This window comes from Apus apus, chromosome 23, assembly GCF_020740795.1.
Source record: "Apus apus isolate bApuApu2 chromosome 23, bApuApu2.pri.cur, whole genome shotgun sequence".
Lineage (NCBI taxonomy): Eukaryota > Metazoa > Chordata > Aves > Apodiformes > Apodidae > Apus > Apus apus.
The window spans coordinates 270,569-287,109 of record NC_067304.1 but is presented as its reverse complement, the minus strand read 5'-3'; the positions used below and the strand labels follow the sequence as shown (position 1 = coordinate 287,109).

General features: G+C 59.4%; 1 protein-coding gene across 9 annotated transcripts in view; it reads right to left on the bottom strand.

The window, feature by feature from the left end:
* The window catches only part of KIF21B (kinesin family member 21B), a 42,327-nt gene that overhangs the window by 25,451 nt on the left and 335 nt on the right, over positions 1-16,541 (bottom strand). For 8 of the 9 annotated variants that reach the window (XR_007891514.1, XM_051638925.1, XM_051638926.1 and 5 more), the window contains exons 2-4: positions 3,626-3,848; positions 3,121-3,303; positions 113-262 (exon numbers count right to left, since the gene is read on the bottom strand). Coding sequence is in view for 8 of the 9 variants with exons in the window: in XM_051638925.1 (XP_051494885.1) it covers positions 113-262; positions 3,121-3,303; positions 3,626-3,848 (556 nt within the window). In the remaining variant the exon portion in view is untranslated. Of the gene's footprint in view, positions 1-112; positions 263-3,120; positions 3,304-3,625; positions 3,849-16,541 lie in introns of those variants that run through there. The other variant, XM_051638930.1, reaches the window with a different exon arrangement.

The following is a 16,541-nucleotide window of genomic DNA, read 5'->3' as shown; positions in this document are numbered from 1 at the left end:
CTGTTCTGTCCCATCCTGGGTGGGATCCCCCTCTCCTCACTGGCCCCACGCATCACATCCATGGCTGTGAGCACCCTGCTGCCATCCCAGGTTGGCCCCATCCTGTACCCACCTCGTCCTGTGAGCTGATGAGGCGCGACGTGACCCCCGTGGTGTAGATGCTCCCGCTGGCATCCTCATGGATTTTGATGTTGGATTTGCGGTGGCGTGCATCTGGGTCACGGGAGCTGTCGAACAGGTCTAGGATCTCCTCGTTGTAGAGCTGCATGGGGCAGAAGTGGGTGCTGTGAGCAGTGGGATGCAGGAGGCTGCTGCAGCCCAGACCCAGGGACTGACTGGAGCTGAGGTCTGTTCTCCTGCTGCCACAGCCGCGGGGTGCTGTGCTCACACACACGTGCACACAGGTGAGCTCAGGCTGGACAGACCAGGAGGCCTGGTGGGTGTGCAAGTGCAGGAGCAGATGCACAAGCATGTGCATATGACAGGAGATGATGCCTGGGCAAGGCCAGCCCTGCATCCAGGGGTACCCAGCAAGGAGAGGGTGTCCAGAGGGGAAGGTGTTCAAACATGTGCCTTCTGCCCCACTGAGCTCTGAGCTGCAGCCTGGGTTGGCTCCAGATGCTCAACCCTGTCACATACCTGCCCCACACAAGCAGCTGTGCAGGAACCAGGACACTTTCAGAGCTCTGTCCCCAGAGCCTGCACAGAAACCCAGGAGCTACACATCCCCTCAGTATTTCCTGCTCAGGAGGGAGCCCCTGGCCACGCCAGCCAGCAGAGCCCTTCTCCCTCTGGAGCTCCAAGGTTACCTCTGCCAGCTGGACAGATGACAAGGGGGACCAGGGAGAGCTGGACAGACAAGGAAAACCCTGAGGACCCAGAGCAGACAGGAAGCACCCATCCATATCCTGACCCTGCAGCAGGACAGAGGGACAACTTTGCCTGTCACCACCACTCAGTGCTACCCATCACCCTCTCACGCCCACATCCCAGAGGAGGGAGAAGGGTCACCTGAGGACTGCAGGCTCCTGGTCAGCAGAGAAGATCAGGCTAATCCATCCCTGGCCATGCCAGGTGCCAACAGGCTCCCTAAGGGTTTAAACCAGGCTCTGCCAGTCTGCTCCCAGAAAGGGAGTCACAGGACAGAGATCAGTGTGGCTAAATCTTGTACCCCTGGTAACCAGTGTCTGTTTGGGCCATGTGCCCCCTGACACAGCAGAGCTGTTATGCCCACAAGCTCTCCCTGGGCTGCCTGGGTAAGGGTGGCTGCAGGACAGACCTTGACACAGGGGCACAAGAGACCTGGGCTGATGTCCAGGATGGGCCAGTGGATAAAGCCCTCAACAGGCTCCAACAGCCTGGTACACAGGCCACCAGGCAACAGGTTTTTACTCTCCCCAGGTAACAGGGCTCTTGGGAAGCCTTCAAGCTCCTCCAGCTGGCAGGTGTCCCCCACCCCCAGAGCTGCCAGTGTCCCACTGGGCATGGCTGGCTTGGGGAGTGCAACATGGAGCAGCTCTGAAACACAGCAGAGGAAGCCTTGTTCCTATCCTCCACCACAGCCTCCAGACAAACATCTCTAAGGCTATTTTGAGAGCCAAACCCACCAGGGGTCAGAGGTAGTGAGGAGAGAGAAAGGCTACAGGAAATCCCATGAAATGCCTCTGGTTTTGCAGTGGACCTTGTGCTCTGCACACATACTTCCTGGGCTGGCTTGGGACACAGGCATCCCCTCCCCACTGCTCATCCTTCGTGTGTCCCAACCCCAGCTGACAGGTCACCCAACTCCCAGGGACAGTGCTGGGTCCTCGCAAATTCAGTGGAAGAAATGGAGGCAAGGGAAACTAGCTGGACAGGAGAGGAGATCCAGGGGGCTGAGAGGGAAGGGAAAGAGTGTCACACAGGGTGAGAAGACACACACTGGGCTGATCCTAGAGCCCAGAGGACACAGGACTCTGCCCAGCCCCAAAAGGGTCAGGGGACTCTCCAGCAGAAAGAAAGCCTAACAAAGTTCATTCCCCAGAAAGACTTCAGAACAGGCAGGAAACTGTCCCCACTTCCATCCCAGCCCACAGGTCTCCCAGAGGAGAGTCCCATGAGGCCAGGGATGTGTGGGAAGGCAGCCAGGAGCTGAGTGGCAGGGAGGGAAGGATGCACACAACAGCACCAAGGGAGCTAAGGGTTCTGCAGATAGAAAGGTTCTGCAGATAGAAAGATGACTGGGAAGGATTTCTCCAGCAAGCAGGTCAGCCCTCCAAGCTGAAGGTGACTTTGGGCACTGCTTCCCCTCTCCAGGCCATCAACACCTGGAAGAACCAAGATGTGATGGCCATCAAAGCCGTGTGGAAGCAAGATGGCAGCATGGGGCTTCTGTCTCTGCCTGCCTCTCCCCCATGGCCTTCATCCCAGACTGGGACACCAACCAGATGAATTTTTTTCAGGACCTCCACTTTGCTCAGTGCCACCCTATGTTTTCTTACCAAGACCTTAAACCAGTTCACATCTTGAACATCTTTGCACTTTCACCCCAGGAGCAGCCCCCAGGGAAACTGCTGCAGACACATATGGTCCACAGATTTTCTGGGACAAGCTTCTCCAGGGACAGAAGCAGTTAACAGAAACTGCTTTTGAAACGGAGAGACCAAATCAGAGGCAGGAGAGGATGCAACATAACATTCTTGGGTCAAAGATGCAGCAAAGGACATGGGAAATAACACAGCCCTTCCTCAAACCCCCACAAGTAATGCCACTTTTCCCCAACTCGTTTCACTAGGAACGCTGGTTCAGATCCAAGGGAGCAGGTTTGCCACTATCCTTGATCTCAAAGAGCAGTAAGAGAGCCCAGAGCCATCTGATCCTCCAGGGGACCAAGGCACGTGCCCTTTCCCCACGGGAGGTGCTTCCTGCAGCTAAGAAAGTGCCCACCTCAGTCTGTGGCCATGATGGGATGAACAACGTTCAGGTGCTTTGAGTCTGCCCTGCCCTGGCACGTGTCCCCAGACACAACCTGCTGTTGGCTCCAGCTCCCCAGGAAGCAGCCACCACATGGAGGGTCTCAAGGACCCCAGGATGTGGGAGCTCAGTAGGGGTACAGTGTCCTCCAGACCCGCTACCACCCACCTCCAGGAACTGGGCGCTGACTTTGAACTCGGGAGCTGCCCGGCCCTGGCTCAGCGCTGCCCGCCGGCGCTCCTCGATGCCGCTGAAGAGGTGGCCGATGGCCCGCGGGATGATGCCCTGCTCCTCCTCCAAGGTGCTCACATCGAAGCCGGTGCCCATGGTGTACGTCTTCCCCGCACCAGTCTGCCAAGAGGCACCAAAGGGTTTGGTGGCCTGGCCCTGCCAGGCCCAGCTCTGCCCACAGTGCCCCACACCTCCCCCTGCTCCCCAGACACCTCTGCTGAGCCCCCCTGATCCCCCCACACCAGCTCCCATGCCCCCCAGCCCTGACTCCCTCTCCTCCCACCCAAGGCCACTGCTGCTCCAGCTCTCACCCAGTCCAGGGAGAACTCTGGGCTGGACACCCCCAGAAGCTTATACCTCTCCACCTTTCCCAGCCCCTGCAGGTGCCATCTCAGCATCCCCAGCAGAAGCCCGATGCCCGAGGAGCCAGCAGGACACGTACCTGCCCATAAGCCAGCACGGTGGCATTGTAGCCCTCAAAGCAGCCTTCGATGAGCTTGCCCACGCATGTCGTGTAGATCTGTTCCTGCCACGTGTCCAGGTCAAAGACAAAGTCGTAGGTGAAGGCCTTGTCCTTCCCCAGCAGCACCTGGGGCTCACCAGGCGTCACTGAGGTGCAGATGTGACATCCCTCTATTTTCTCTTTGGGCATTTGGGGACGGATCCTGCAGGAAGAAAATCGGGCTGAGGGCAGTCTCAGGGTTCATTCTGGAGCTGGGAAACATGAGCCCGCTCCTGAGGACATGAGGGTGGCTCATGCTGGAGCTGTGGCTGCTGAAAGCAGGGAACCACCAGCACTTCTGCCTGCAGGGTAGAGCAAACAGGGCAGGTGCTTCAGCTCCTGCACCCAGAGACAACCCGGGTATGTTTCTGGTAAGAAGAGAGGCTGGTACATTTCAGCGATGCCATCAGCCACCTCCACAGCTGAGATGACAGGCAGGACTGAGTACCATGGCACAGGTAGACACAGTAATGACACACAGCTGGAACTAAAAACTCCCACCAACAGTTGAATTCCAGACTGCTTTGGGTTGGGAGGGACCTTAAAGACCATCTAGATACAACCCCCTGCCATTGGCACGGACACCTTCCACCAGCCCAGGCTGCTCCAAGCCCCATCCAACCTGCCCTTCAACACTGCCAGGGATGGGGCAGCCACAGCTTCCCTGGGCAACCTGGGCCAGGGTCTCACCACCCTCACAGGGAAGAATGTCTTCCTCATGTCCAAAAAAATCTCCCCTCTCCCAGGTTTAATCCATTCCCCCTCATCCCATCCCTCCTGCCCTTGTCCCAAGCCCCTCCCCAGCTTTCCTGGAGCCCCTTCAGGCACTGGCAGGTGCTCTAAGGTCTCCCTGGAGCCTTCTCTTCTCCAGGCTGAACACCCCAACTCTCCCAGCCTGTCTCCAGAGCAGAGCTGCTCCAGCCCTTGGATCATCTCCATGGCCTCCTCTGGACTTGGTCCAAAAGCTCCATGTCCTCTTGTGTTGGGGACCCTTGGGGCTGCTCCCCATCCATTCTCCACCCAGACTGTATTTGTGCTTGGGATTGCCCTGGTCCATCTGCAGGACCTTGCACTTGGGCCCAGCAGGCCCTGCAGGGCTCCCCAGGCCTCTGCTGGCTCCTTCCTGGCCGTGTCCCTGGGCAGGCAGTGAGCTCTGGGCTGCACAGACACTGATCAATCAATGGCAGCAGCCCTGATGGGACTGCCAGGGCCTGGGCGGTGGCCGCGCCGCAGGGCAGCCTGAGAGGCAGCAAGATCAAACTGCAGCTACAAAGGCTTGACATGCAAAATGCAAAAACACAACAAGACATTCCCAGAACCAAACCAACCACCCCAACCAAACCCCCGCCCAGCCGGAGGGCTGTCCCCAGCAGTGGCTCAGGGAAAGGGGACAGGCTGGGCTCCCATCCCCTCACTCGGCCCTGCCTGGACCGCAGGCAGCCTGCCCTGGCGCTGGGTGCGCTGGTGTGGGAAGCTGGAGTGACCCGGGGGACTCATGGAGAGAGGGAGTGCAGAGCCAAGCAGCTCTCATTAGGACTAATGACTGCACATCTCCCCCCAGGTATTAATTAACGGTTAACAGCTGTTAATTCCCCTGCACTGCTGGCAGGGTGACACAGCTGATCTGCGCTCTGCACGAGCCGCTGCTCCTTGCCAGCCTAGCAAGGAAAGCCTGGGAGGACCCAGCCCCACCATGGGTGGGGGGCAAAGGGTGTCCCCAGGGAGGGAGGACAGTACAAACACCCACTCAGCCCGCAGGAGCCAGCACAGCAGACATGTGTGTCCCTGGGGATATTTAGCTCAGCAGCCAGAATAGAAAGCAACTTCTGATGCGCTCAGCCCCAGACTCACTCCTGTCGCCTTCCCAGGGTCCCACCGTCCTCCAGGAAAATTAACTGTAGCTTTAATTACTTTTTGACCAACATAATGTGCCTCCTCCCCTCTCTACCCCAGACATGCACAGCAACAGTGTCCCCAGGGAGCCAGAAGATGAACAAACTGGAAGCATGGCATTTTTGGAAAATCTCTTTCAAGAAAACTAAGAACAGGGTTTTCCATAGATTTTCTTCTCTTTTACCCCCTGCTCTCCCCAGGTGACTAAGTACATGCACATGGGTTTGAAAGAGAGGATAAGCAGCAGCATTGGAGGGGTGTGCACACATGAATTCTTCCCTAGGGCATGTGGGGACCCACCTCGAGCCAGGCCATGGCTCCCCCACTTCTGCTCATTTAGGGAGAACTTTGTAGAGTAGGGATGATGGTTGGACTCAGTGATCCCAAGGGTCTTTTCCAACCTGAATAGTTCTGTGATTCTGTGATTCAAACTTCACTGCTCAGCCAGCTCTGAGCACCCAAGGGTCCCACAGACAGGAGGGGCACAGGCTGGGTGCAGACAGCTCCTGCCCCAAACAGCTCTCAGCAGGTGATGCCAGCTCCAGCACCAGCATCCAACCCCAGGAGCACATGTGCCAGGGAGAGCCTGCAGTTCACAGGGACACAAAGGGACTTTGCCTGGACCCTCTCCATTGCTCCCCTTCCCTTCTCTGCTGTGCTGGCAGGCTGTGAAAGAATCATCTCCACGGCTGGGCTGCCTGGGTGCCTGAGCATCTGAGAGGAAGGGGGGAGCAGGTCCCACACCCGAGGGGCCAGGAGCACACAGGCACACTTGGTGGCAGCACAAGGGACAAGTTGTTTAGCACTGTTGCCTGGTGCCAGCACTGGGAATCAAGCAAGGCTGGGAGCCAAGTGCTGGATGGGCACCAGTTCCCACCACAGCCCTTGCAGGGTCCCCCCACCCAGGCAGGAGCAGCTCCCTGGCAGAGAGACCTGCAGATCCTTGCAACCAGCAGAGGGGACGGGGTTCTCCACACAGGGCACAGCCAGCATCCCTGTAGCGAGGCTGCATCCACCCAGGCCTCTCTGTGTCCCAAAGTAAGGCTGACATGGCTGCTGGGTTCATGTCCCCATGTCCCCTCACCACCTCACCCAACTGCCTCAGCTCGCCCCTCCATCGCCATGGCAACCCCAAGGGGATCCAGAGCATCCTCTGGCCTTCAGCACTTCGCCAGGGCAGCATGCTGCCACAGCCCTCATGCCCAGGGCGAGTGCCATGGCACCCCCATCCCAAACCACCTGCACCCCCAGCCAGGCCCAGGTTGAGCTCCCCCTCCTGAGGCACAGCCACCCCAGGACACGGCAGCCATGTCACCCAGCACAGCCCAGTGGGAGAAGATGGGCATGGGGGCAGAGGGGACCCAGGCTCCCCAAGACCCATCGCCTAGCATCCCCCACTTCACACAGGGGCTGTCCCAGCTCCCCAGGGAGGCTGAGCATGCACCTTTACACTGACATTTCCCAGGGCTGGCAGAGGTTGCAGGGCATGCCCCCAGACTGGGTGTGTGAGTGATCTCCCAGCTGTAGTGTCCTTTTATAACGTAGAATCATGGAATCGTTTGGGTTGGAAAGAACTTTTAAGATCATCAAGTCCAACCATTAACCCAGCACTGCCAAGGCCACCACTAACCCATGTCCCTCAGCACCACATCTACAAGGCTTTGAAATCCCTCCAGTGATAGGGACTCCACCCCTGCCCTAGGCAACCTGGGCCAGGGCCTGACAACCATTTTGGGAAAGAAATTGTTCCCAGTACCCAATCTAAACCTCTACTGGCACAACCTGAGGCCATTTCCTCTTGTTCAATCACTTGTTCCTTGGGAGAAGAGACCAACTCCCCCTGGCTCCAACCTCCTCTCAGGCAGCTGCAGAGCCACAAAGTCTCCCCTCAGCCTCCTTTGCTCCAGGCTGAACACCCCCAGCTCCCTCAGCTGCTCCTGCTCAGCCTTATGCTCCAGTCCCTTCCCCAGCTCCATTGCCCTTCTCTGGACACGCTCCTGCCCCTCCATGTCCTTGTTGTGAGGGGCCCAACCTTGCAACTGTGGAAGGGCAGAACCTGCCCCAGCTGCAGTAAGAAGCTCCAGTCCCTCTGACACTGCTCTGGGAGGGAGGGTGGCTGCCTGCAGGTGCCCTTTGAGGAGCCATCCCTCTCCCCTCCCAAGGCTGGAGACTGCCCAGCCAGGCAGGGCTGGTTTTGCAGGGAGCTGAGCCGAGTTTGGATGCAGCAGGTAGAAAAGCTCCATGGCATATTCCTTCTATGTGCCAGACCCTAGAGGCTGGGAGCCACTTGCTGTAGTCCACCCCACCTCCAGAGGGGCCAGGCTGCCATTGTGAAGCTGGCAGCTCCAGCATTGGTGAGGGGCTGGGCACCTGCTCCTGGCTGGCCACAGGCACCTCTGCCAGGGTGGGCTGGCAGATGTTGGCCCTGCAAGCCCTGACCAGCCTGGCTGCGGTGGATGTGCCTGCCCAGGCAGGAGGGCCAGGCAAGCCCAGGCAGCACCTGGCCCTACTCCCTACATCACTTGCCTTCACCCCACTCTCTGCATCACCTTGCTCCCCACATTGCCCATGGTTGTCCCATCTCCCCTCCCCACATTCACTCCACTCCCATCCCTGCATCTCTGATGTTTGTCCACTCCCATTTCCGCTTCTGCTCCCATTTCCACTCCCATCCCCACTCCCCGTGTCCCCTTGCCTGCCCTACTCACTCTCCCTCTGCCTTCCCCAGCATCAGAGCTGCAGGAGCATCTGTATGACAGCCTGGACTGGCACAAAGCCCATCTGCCAGCCTCATTACCTGCTCTGTTTCCCCCATGCTTTGCTCTCGTTTTTCCCAAACCCACCCTCCACGCTTTGCTGCTGCCCTGTGATCACCCAACAGTACAGGGCAGCCAGGAGAGCAGCTCTAACATCATCCTGTGCTCCCCTAGGACATCCTATGGGTCAAGGACACCCCAGGCATTGCCAACCCAACAGACAGGACAGTGTGTAGGGTACAGCATGGTGGTGGATGGGGCACTCAGCCTTGACAGGCAGCTCCTCAGGCATCAACAGGGTAAGATCAGAGCAAAGTGCTGCAGGTTCTCCTGTACCTCCAGGCCAGCACAGCAAGAGTAGGGCTATCTGCCCTCCCCAGCAGACAGCAGCTCCCCAGGCCTCAGCTCAGCATGGCTTGAGCCCGTGGGGCCCTGGCCCCATTCCCACTGGGCACAGGGTCCCAGGAGAGGGCTGGCTGCCAGGGGCTGGCTGTTAGCATACAGGTTGCTTTGCACCCAAATTAAACAAAGTTAAGCATTTAATTATCATGGCAGGGAAGTAACTCAGCAATCAGAGAAAATTGAATCAGGCTTCCCAAGGACTGCCAGGTCTGGCCAGCAAATGCTGCGATTTAAGAGATACAGCCATCCAGCTCCTGGCAGGAGCCAGCAGCGCTCAGACAGGTGCCCGGGCTCAGCCCTCTTGTGGAGCCACCCTTGTCACACCATTGCTGCCCATATGCCAGCCAAGAGCCACCAAAGCCCAGGGTGCTGTGACCACCACAGCTGGACCAGCACTGGGGACAAGCCAGAGCTCCCTGGCTGCTGGGTCCCCAGCCCCAGCAGAGGGGACATGCAGGTCCCCCCAGAGCTGGGCTGTGCCTGGGGGCTGCACATGGCTCAGTGGGGGGACATGTCCTCACTCCACAGCTACCCCCAAGGAACCAGCCCTAAGACAGATCCTCCACATAGATGTGCTGGCTGTGCTCAGCTCCTGCTGTTCAGCTGTCTGCGGGGCAAATCCCACGGCCTTGGATCCCAGAACTCCCTAGGCCCCCCTAGCCCTCCTGCTCCAGGCCTTCCCACCCTTAGGGAAACCTTTAAATCAGGTCTTGGCAGCCACCATGTGCTGCTCATTAGATCTGGCCGGAGCACCCGGTGCTGAGCCACACCATCTGCTGTGCCAAGACCCATTGCAGGTCAGGGCTGAGGGACACGCTGTCAGCACAGGGACCCAGGACACCCAGCACAAGGCAGTGGGCAGAGATCAGCAGGGCTAGGGTAAGCCTGGGATCATGCTTTACCCAGCCTAGAGGGGAGCAGGGCCAGACGAGCTTGGGATCTCTCCCTGGATTCCTCCTTCACCACCAAAAGTGACTGGAAACGCCATCAGCTCTGCTGGATCTGCCCAAGGGAAGAGGCTGGGAAACACCACAAGGATGTTTGCAAATGACAGACCAGGAACAGACACCTGCCAAGGGCTGCAGGGCCCCAGAAGCTCAGGTGGGGTCGGCAGAGGAAGGAAACACGTGGGGCTGCACACGGGACACGACACACACCCTGGCAGGACCCCTGCTCCCTCCAGCCGTGCGAGGCTGCCCACAAACCCACCAGCTCAGCAGCAGCAGCTACTGGAGAGCAACGGGAAATGATTGTTCACCAGGAGACTCAACCCAACAGGCCACCAGCCTGACCCTGCAGGGATCAGCCAAAGGTCTGCCAGAGAGATGGACACACTCCCCCCACCCAGTTCTGCACCCCTGTACTGAGGCTCCCATTCCTCCACAGCCAGTGAATCACACCCACAGGGTCTCTCTCTTTCCCAGGTGTCCCTGTGAGGTTCCCATGTCCCAGTCCCATCCACTACTGGTGTAACCATACTGAAAATAAGGTTTTTTCATCCCCTGAACAACGGCAAGCCTGCAACCCCCAGGTGCTCTGACTGCCATCAAGAAAATTTGGCAGAAGTTACTGCCAACCCCAACTTGGCAGAAGATGCTGCAAGAACAGAGTTCACAGGGGACATCAGGAGCAACTTGCCCATAAGCCAAGAGAGTGTGGTGGCACAAAGATGTGCCCTTCTACCTCCCCCACAAGGAAACAGTTATCCCAAGCCCCTGACCACCAGGAAGGAGATGCTGTGAAGCACCCAGGGGCAAACCTCATCCCTCAGCTGGGAAGGGAAGAGGCAGGTTTTGCTCTAACATCCTCCTTGGGCAGGAGCAGCATAAAATAACAGATGAGCAGAGACCACAGTGACATGGCCTGAGAGATAATGAAAGGCAGGGGCTGGGTTGTGCCTCCCAGCCCTGCAACATTGGGCCAAAGAAGTGCCTTTGCTCAGTGCTTGGAGGACAGAGAGGAAGGCAAGGGCCAGGAGCCCAGCTCCAGCGCTCCCCAACACAACACCTTTCCTTTTTTGCCAGCATTGCTCATCTCCTCCAAACCAGTGCACAGATAGGGACATCCCACTGCAGCCACCCAAGCAGCATGTCCCCAGCACACCCACAGGGCTCTGCCAATGCCTTGTTTGAGTTCCTGGCTTCTGCAGGGGGACAGAAGGACCTTCATTAAATCTGTCACCACTGAAGAGGGCCAGACCAACACACAGAAGTCTCTCAGGCTGGCCACTCTCCAGAGCTTGCCTTCAGTGCTGGCCCAGACCTAGAGCTTGGAGGGGAGCTGTTGAGCCCCCAGTGCACACAGAGGCACCTACCAAGAACAACAACTGGGCACGGGCAGATGTTCACGGCCCTGTGAGGTTACATGGGGCAGGGGAAACTGAGGGACAGAGGAGCTTGGGGCCAGGCTTAGCTCCAGCAACCTGCAACAAGAAACCTCTTCTGCCATGTCCTGGCCCCAGGGAGGTGAAGAGGAGGGGAAGGCATCTCACTAGGATCTCTGGGACCTCAGGCTCAGCCCTGAACCCTCACTTGGAAATGGGGATGACAATTGTGTCATGTTCCTGTGGGGCACGGCAGAGGGGCAGATGCCAAGTGGGATGAGGCTGCCAGCCAGCCCTGGCCTCCCAGCAGTGCAGAGCCAGCAGGGACACATCAGGGCAGCACTGGACCAGCTCCTGGTGTGACTGGAGGGAAAAGGGTGGTGGGAGGTCAGTCACCTTCCCTCCTACCCCTCAGCATCCAGCAAGGGGAGGTGCAGATGTCTTGCAGCAGAGCCCAGCGGCAGCTGCCCTCACAATCCCCCTTCTCCCCGACCTGCCGGCTGTTTAACCAGCGACAGGGACTGTTTTGACAGCCTGCATCAGGAAACAGCCCCATGGGACCATCGGGGCCAGCTCCCCAGCAGGAACCGCCAGGCAGCGCTCGACCAGGGCTGGCTCCTCAATTAGCATCGGGCTCAGCGCGGGTATCACCTTCCCTCTGCAGGGGCCAGGGGTCGTGTTCCTGACAGCTTTGGTAAGGGCTTCATCTCCTGCAATTTTCTCCTGCCCCCAACTTCACTGTGGGTATAGGAAAGCTGCTCTGGCTTCAAGACAACCTCAGCCTCCCAACTTCCTGAAACTTCATGTTATTACATATCACCCTTGCTGATGGGTGATGGGTGGAGGCACCAAAAGCCTCTGAAAAAGCACTTTGTGCCGAACAGTGCTGTAGGCGATGGTGTGTCTGTGGGAGGCAGGGGCTGGGCCCAGCCCCAGCACCTCTCCAGCCCTCTTCTAGTTCTAACATTTCCGCTGTCAAAGCCGCCTGATTGAAACCAGGCACAGGAAACCCCCTTGTGCCCACACACCTGGGCTCAGCACTTCCCTCCAAGACCCTGTGGGGCCCCCCACAGCCCCCAGAAATCTCTCTCCAGACAGGGGGGGACTGTTTGAACCCTGTTCATCAGGAGCCAAGGGCATCCCCCCCTGCCTCACTGCGGGGCTGGGTTCAGCACAGCAACCAAACAACTACAGGACACAGTGTGGGGGGTGGCAGCACCAGGGCTGAGCTGCCCTCAGGGAGGCAAAGGGTAAGGAAGCAGCTGGGGGTGTGCCTGCTGGTTCACGGCCTGCCCAGCACCCCCAGTCTATGGCAGCCTCCTGAGATATTTCCTCCCTGGGTTCAGGGCTGCTCACCAGCAGCCTCACAGCCCTCAGACAGGACAGGGCACTCCAGGGCTGAGCTGTGCCACCACATCAGGACAGGCACAGGAGCTGGGTTTGCCTTGTCTCTCCCCTGCACTGCTCTGCAAAATCTGAGCAAAACCAGCCTGACACCAGTCAGACCTGGCAGGAGACAAGTGTTCCATGAGCCACTCTACAGTGTCCTCCTAGGACCACACTTAATGGGCCTCAGAGCTGCTGCAGCCCCTTGGTGATGGTGGGCAGTGGGCACCAGGTGGTACCATGGGCAGTAGCTCCCAGCCTGGCAAAAGTTAGACTCCCACCAGCTCTACATCCCTACCCAGAACTGCCCCAGAAGGAGCTGGTTTGGAAAGGCTACAACTGACCCCAGTCCCAGGCCCAGAGGTGTTGGGTTGGTAGAAGACATCACAGCAGGCAGAGGAGCCCTGGGCATGTGGTAGCAGGGATACCAGGACCCTAGCAGGACCACCTGGCTGACCCCAGCACCCAGCCCTTGCCACCACAATCCAGGCACATCCCATTCTTTTTCTCAAGGAGGAGGAGGTGGTAGGAACTCCCCAGGGCAGGAGACAGCCAGCACTGGGCTGCTCACATGGAGCGCAGAGCATCACAGCAGGAGCATTTCTGAGAGCAGCTGAGCACTGAAGGTTGCAGGGTTTAAATAAACTTGAAATTCGACTCAACTTCCTTCCCCAATTTCACAAGCTCTGTTTCCTGAGTCTCTGCAGCCAGCCAGTCGTGCTTGGGTGCCACAGGCAGCTCTGGCGTAAGGAGTGTCCCTTTCCCTCCAATGAGATGGACAGTTTGCAAGTGCCCCCAGGGAGCATTTCTGCAGCCAGCCTGGCTTCTCGCTGTCCCCCCCGCTCCCCCCACCCGGCCAAGGAGTTTAACAGCCTCTGGGTCGATACTTGCCATCAGCCCCTCCTGAGGCAGCAAAGTTAGGACAGCAAAACCACCAGCGGCAAGTGGGCCTGAGCTCCACCCCATGCAACCAGCACTGAGTCCTCCTCCCCCCACAGCACCCCAGCTCGCGGCGGCTGCAAGAGCCCACAGCACCTGACTGCTAGCTTGGGGGGCTGCAGGACGTGGGGTGCTGCTGAAGCTCAAGGGGAGGCCTTGACCCTCAAACTGCTGGCTGAGCTCCCAGGCACAGGGCACAAGCAGCAGCTGCTGAACTGGCTGTTTTGCAGCCACCCATGTGAAGGTCACCTACAGAAGAAGGCAGCAGTTGTTGCTCTCCCCAGCCTCTGTAGACCCCTGGCAGCATCGAGTGAGGGCTCCCAGGCAGCCCCGTTCACCACCACTGGGGCTGCTGGCAGCTCCCGGCTGAGACTGTCACACCGGCCTGGCTGCTGCTGGCAGCTCAGCCCTGCGCTTCCTCCCCAGCCGTGTCTGCTGGAGCCGGCTGGCTTAGACACGCCACAAAGGACAGGCCAGGCTCCACGCTGATGGGCTAGAAAAAGCAGATCCTGCCAGTGCGGAGGGTGAGAGCCAGGGTAGGATCTGGCCCTTGCTGATGGTGCAGGTACAAGATGCAGGTACAGATCAGCCATGGGCTGGGAGAAGCTGCTGGGACTCCATTTCCCTTTGCCAACAGCAGTGCTGCAGTGAGTACCACCCATTTCACTCCTGGCATGCAGGAAGCCTAAATAACACCTATGTGCCTCAATCAGTGCTTCCTTTAGACCCTCAGTGCCAACAGGGCAGCTGGGGGTCTCCTGTGAGGAAGACAGGAACCAGTGAAATTGACAGTGAAATACCACGGTGTCTCTCCCGCCTCCTCCATCCAGGCCAGGAGAACCAGCAAGAACTGGGGTCCCCCTAAGGACAGCACAGCCCCATCCCCCTGCACCTCTGTCCCCACTTCTCCCACTCAGAGGGCTCAACTCCTGGTGGCTGCAGCACCTCTTGACATGGGCTGGACCATCCCCATCCCCCAGCAACCCACAACACCTTCCTTCAAAGCCCCCACATCTTCCCAGTGTCCCTGGGTCCCACCTCACTCCCACCAGCAGCACAAACACCGAGACTCTGAAAAAACAGCCCTGCTGGCACATTCACGTCATAATAAAAGGACAAAAGGCAGTTTTGATCCATGTCCTGCTGCACCGAAGAGGCATTCAAGCTCCTCCATGCTCTGATGGCTGAAGGAGGTGGGATCTGTGGGCAGGTTTGCCTGGAGGCTGGGGTGGTCTTGGAGACTCTGGCAGCCCTGCCGCTCACAAAGGAAAATCTCACTCTGTTCCCAGCCCAGGGCAGGAGGGGACCAACCACCCACCCCTCCTAGAGCTGCTGTGGTAAAACAGCCGGGGATGCATGGGGAGAGCGGCTCTGTCCTGTTTCCTCAGCCCAGCCTCAGGAGCCACCTCCCCATGTGGTGCTGTGACCTGCCTGCTTTGTCTGGCAGCTTCCTTGCTCCCAGCCCTTCTCCTTTGTGCTGCCAGCTCACCTTTGCCACCGCATCGCCCCAGCTGCCCAGCACCCCTGGCTGTACCATGCAGAATGCTGATTCAAGGAGGGGGTTGGACCTCCTCCTCCCCTCCCTGGATCCTTGCCATGGACACCCAAGCCCCATTGCAGTGCTGCTTATTCCAGTTGCCTCCCAGTTGTGATCCCCTTCTCATCCCATGCACCACACAGTCACTGAGCCCATCGCTAGAAGGGGACAATGGGATCATCAGGCATGAAGAGCCAGCAGAAACAACTCCAGAGCCACCAGCCCCAGTGGTACCCACTCCCTCTCCAGGGCAAAAGGGACCCTGGCCTAGAGCTGGGCCTTTGTTAAAAGGCTTTATCCCCAGACAAGCGCAGGATGAAGGACGGGAAGAGTTCAGCCAGCCGAAAATCTCCACCCCCAGCCACCAGCATCACTCAGTTCCCGGGTCAGTGTCCCAGCATCGACACTCCTGCTTTGGCACAGCCCAGCCCTGCCCCTGCACGGCACCGCAGCAGCACCCGCAGGAGGGGGATGCCGTCACCTCCGCTGCAGCACCCCCATCCTTTAGAACCACAGCCTGGCCCCGATTCTCAGCCTTTCGGACTGAAAAAGGCACAATCACCACCGCCTGCTTCCAAGACTGGAGGACTAGAGGAGCAGGCAGCGCTGGAGCTGTCCTGGTGCACACGCAGACACACACACTCCTGCACACGCAGCAGGGCAGCCCCGCACCCATCCCCCATCACTGACACTACACCAGCATCTTTTGTGCTCTCATCCTGCCCAGGCAGGAAGGGACTACCCAGGACAGTGCCCTCTGCAGACCCTCTCCAAGGACTGACACAGCCCCCCGCACGCTGCCCCCAGCACCCCAGGCTGCCCCACACGTGCGGGGTGCGGACAGGGGGGTTATGGCGCACCCTGCCCTTTACAGGGTGACCTGGCAGGGACACGGAGCAGGCACAGCTAGACGGGGAGGCCGGTGTCAGCGCGTGTGGCCCGCAGAGCCATGTTCCCACGGGGACTCGATCTGACCCTCCCCAGCTCCGACCCCCTGACACTGCAGCTCGGGGCGAAGGGCCGGGCCGGGCTGGCGCGGAAGCCGCCGCTGACCCCGCGCAGGCTCGGGGCGAGGAAGGAGAAGGGAAAGGGCGAGGAGGGTGGGCCTCACGCCCGGTCCCTTCCCCACGCTCCGGCCGTGACGGGCTCCTCCAGCCTTTCCCCTGGCTCCGGCGGGGCTCGCACCTCCCTCGGAGAGAAGCCAGACGGCGCCGGTGGCAGGACCCGGCGGCGGAGCACAGCGCAGAGCTGGCCGGGCACGGCGCTAACAAAGAGCCCCGGGTCCGGCCGCTCTCGCGGGGCTCTGCGGACGGTGCCTCGTCTGCCCCGAGCTCCCGCAGCCCCCCCGTCCCGAGCCTCCGCACGGGTGAGATGCCGCCGGCAGCTCCTCTATGGAGGTGCACGCTCTGGAAGGCGCATTGTTCCCAGCCCGGAGTCAGCACAAAGCACACTAAGATGCCGCATCGTTCCCTACCACCTCGAGGAGCGGCGGAGAGGGATCCCCCACACACGACCCCGGCATCTTCCGTGACACCACTGGGGGGTCAAAGCCCCCGGGAGCTGCCAAGTGGCAGGGGCCGGGCGGCTGCCGGCGCTCAGGTGAAGGGCCGGGGATTCCAA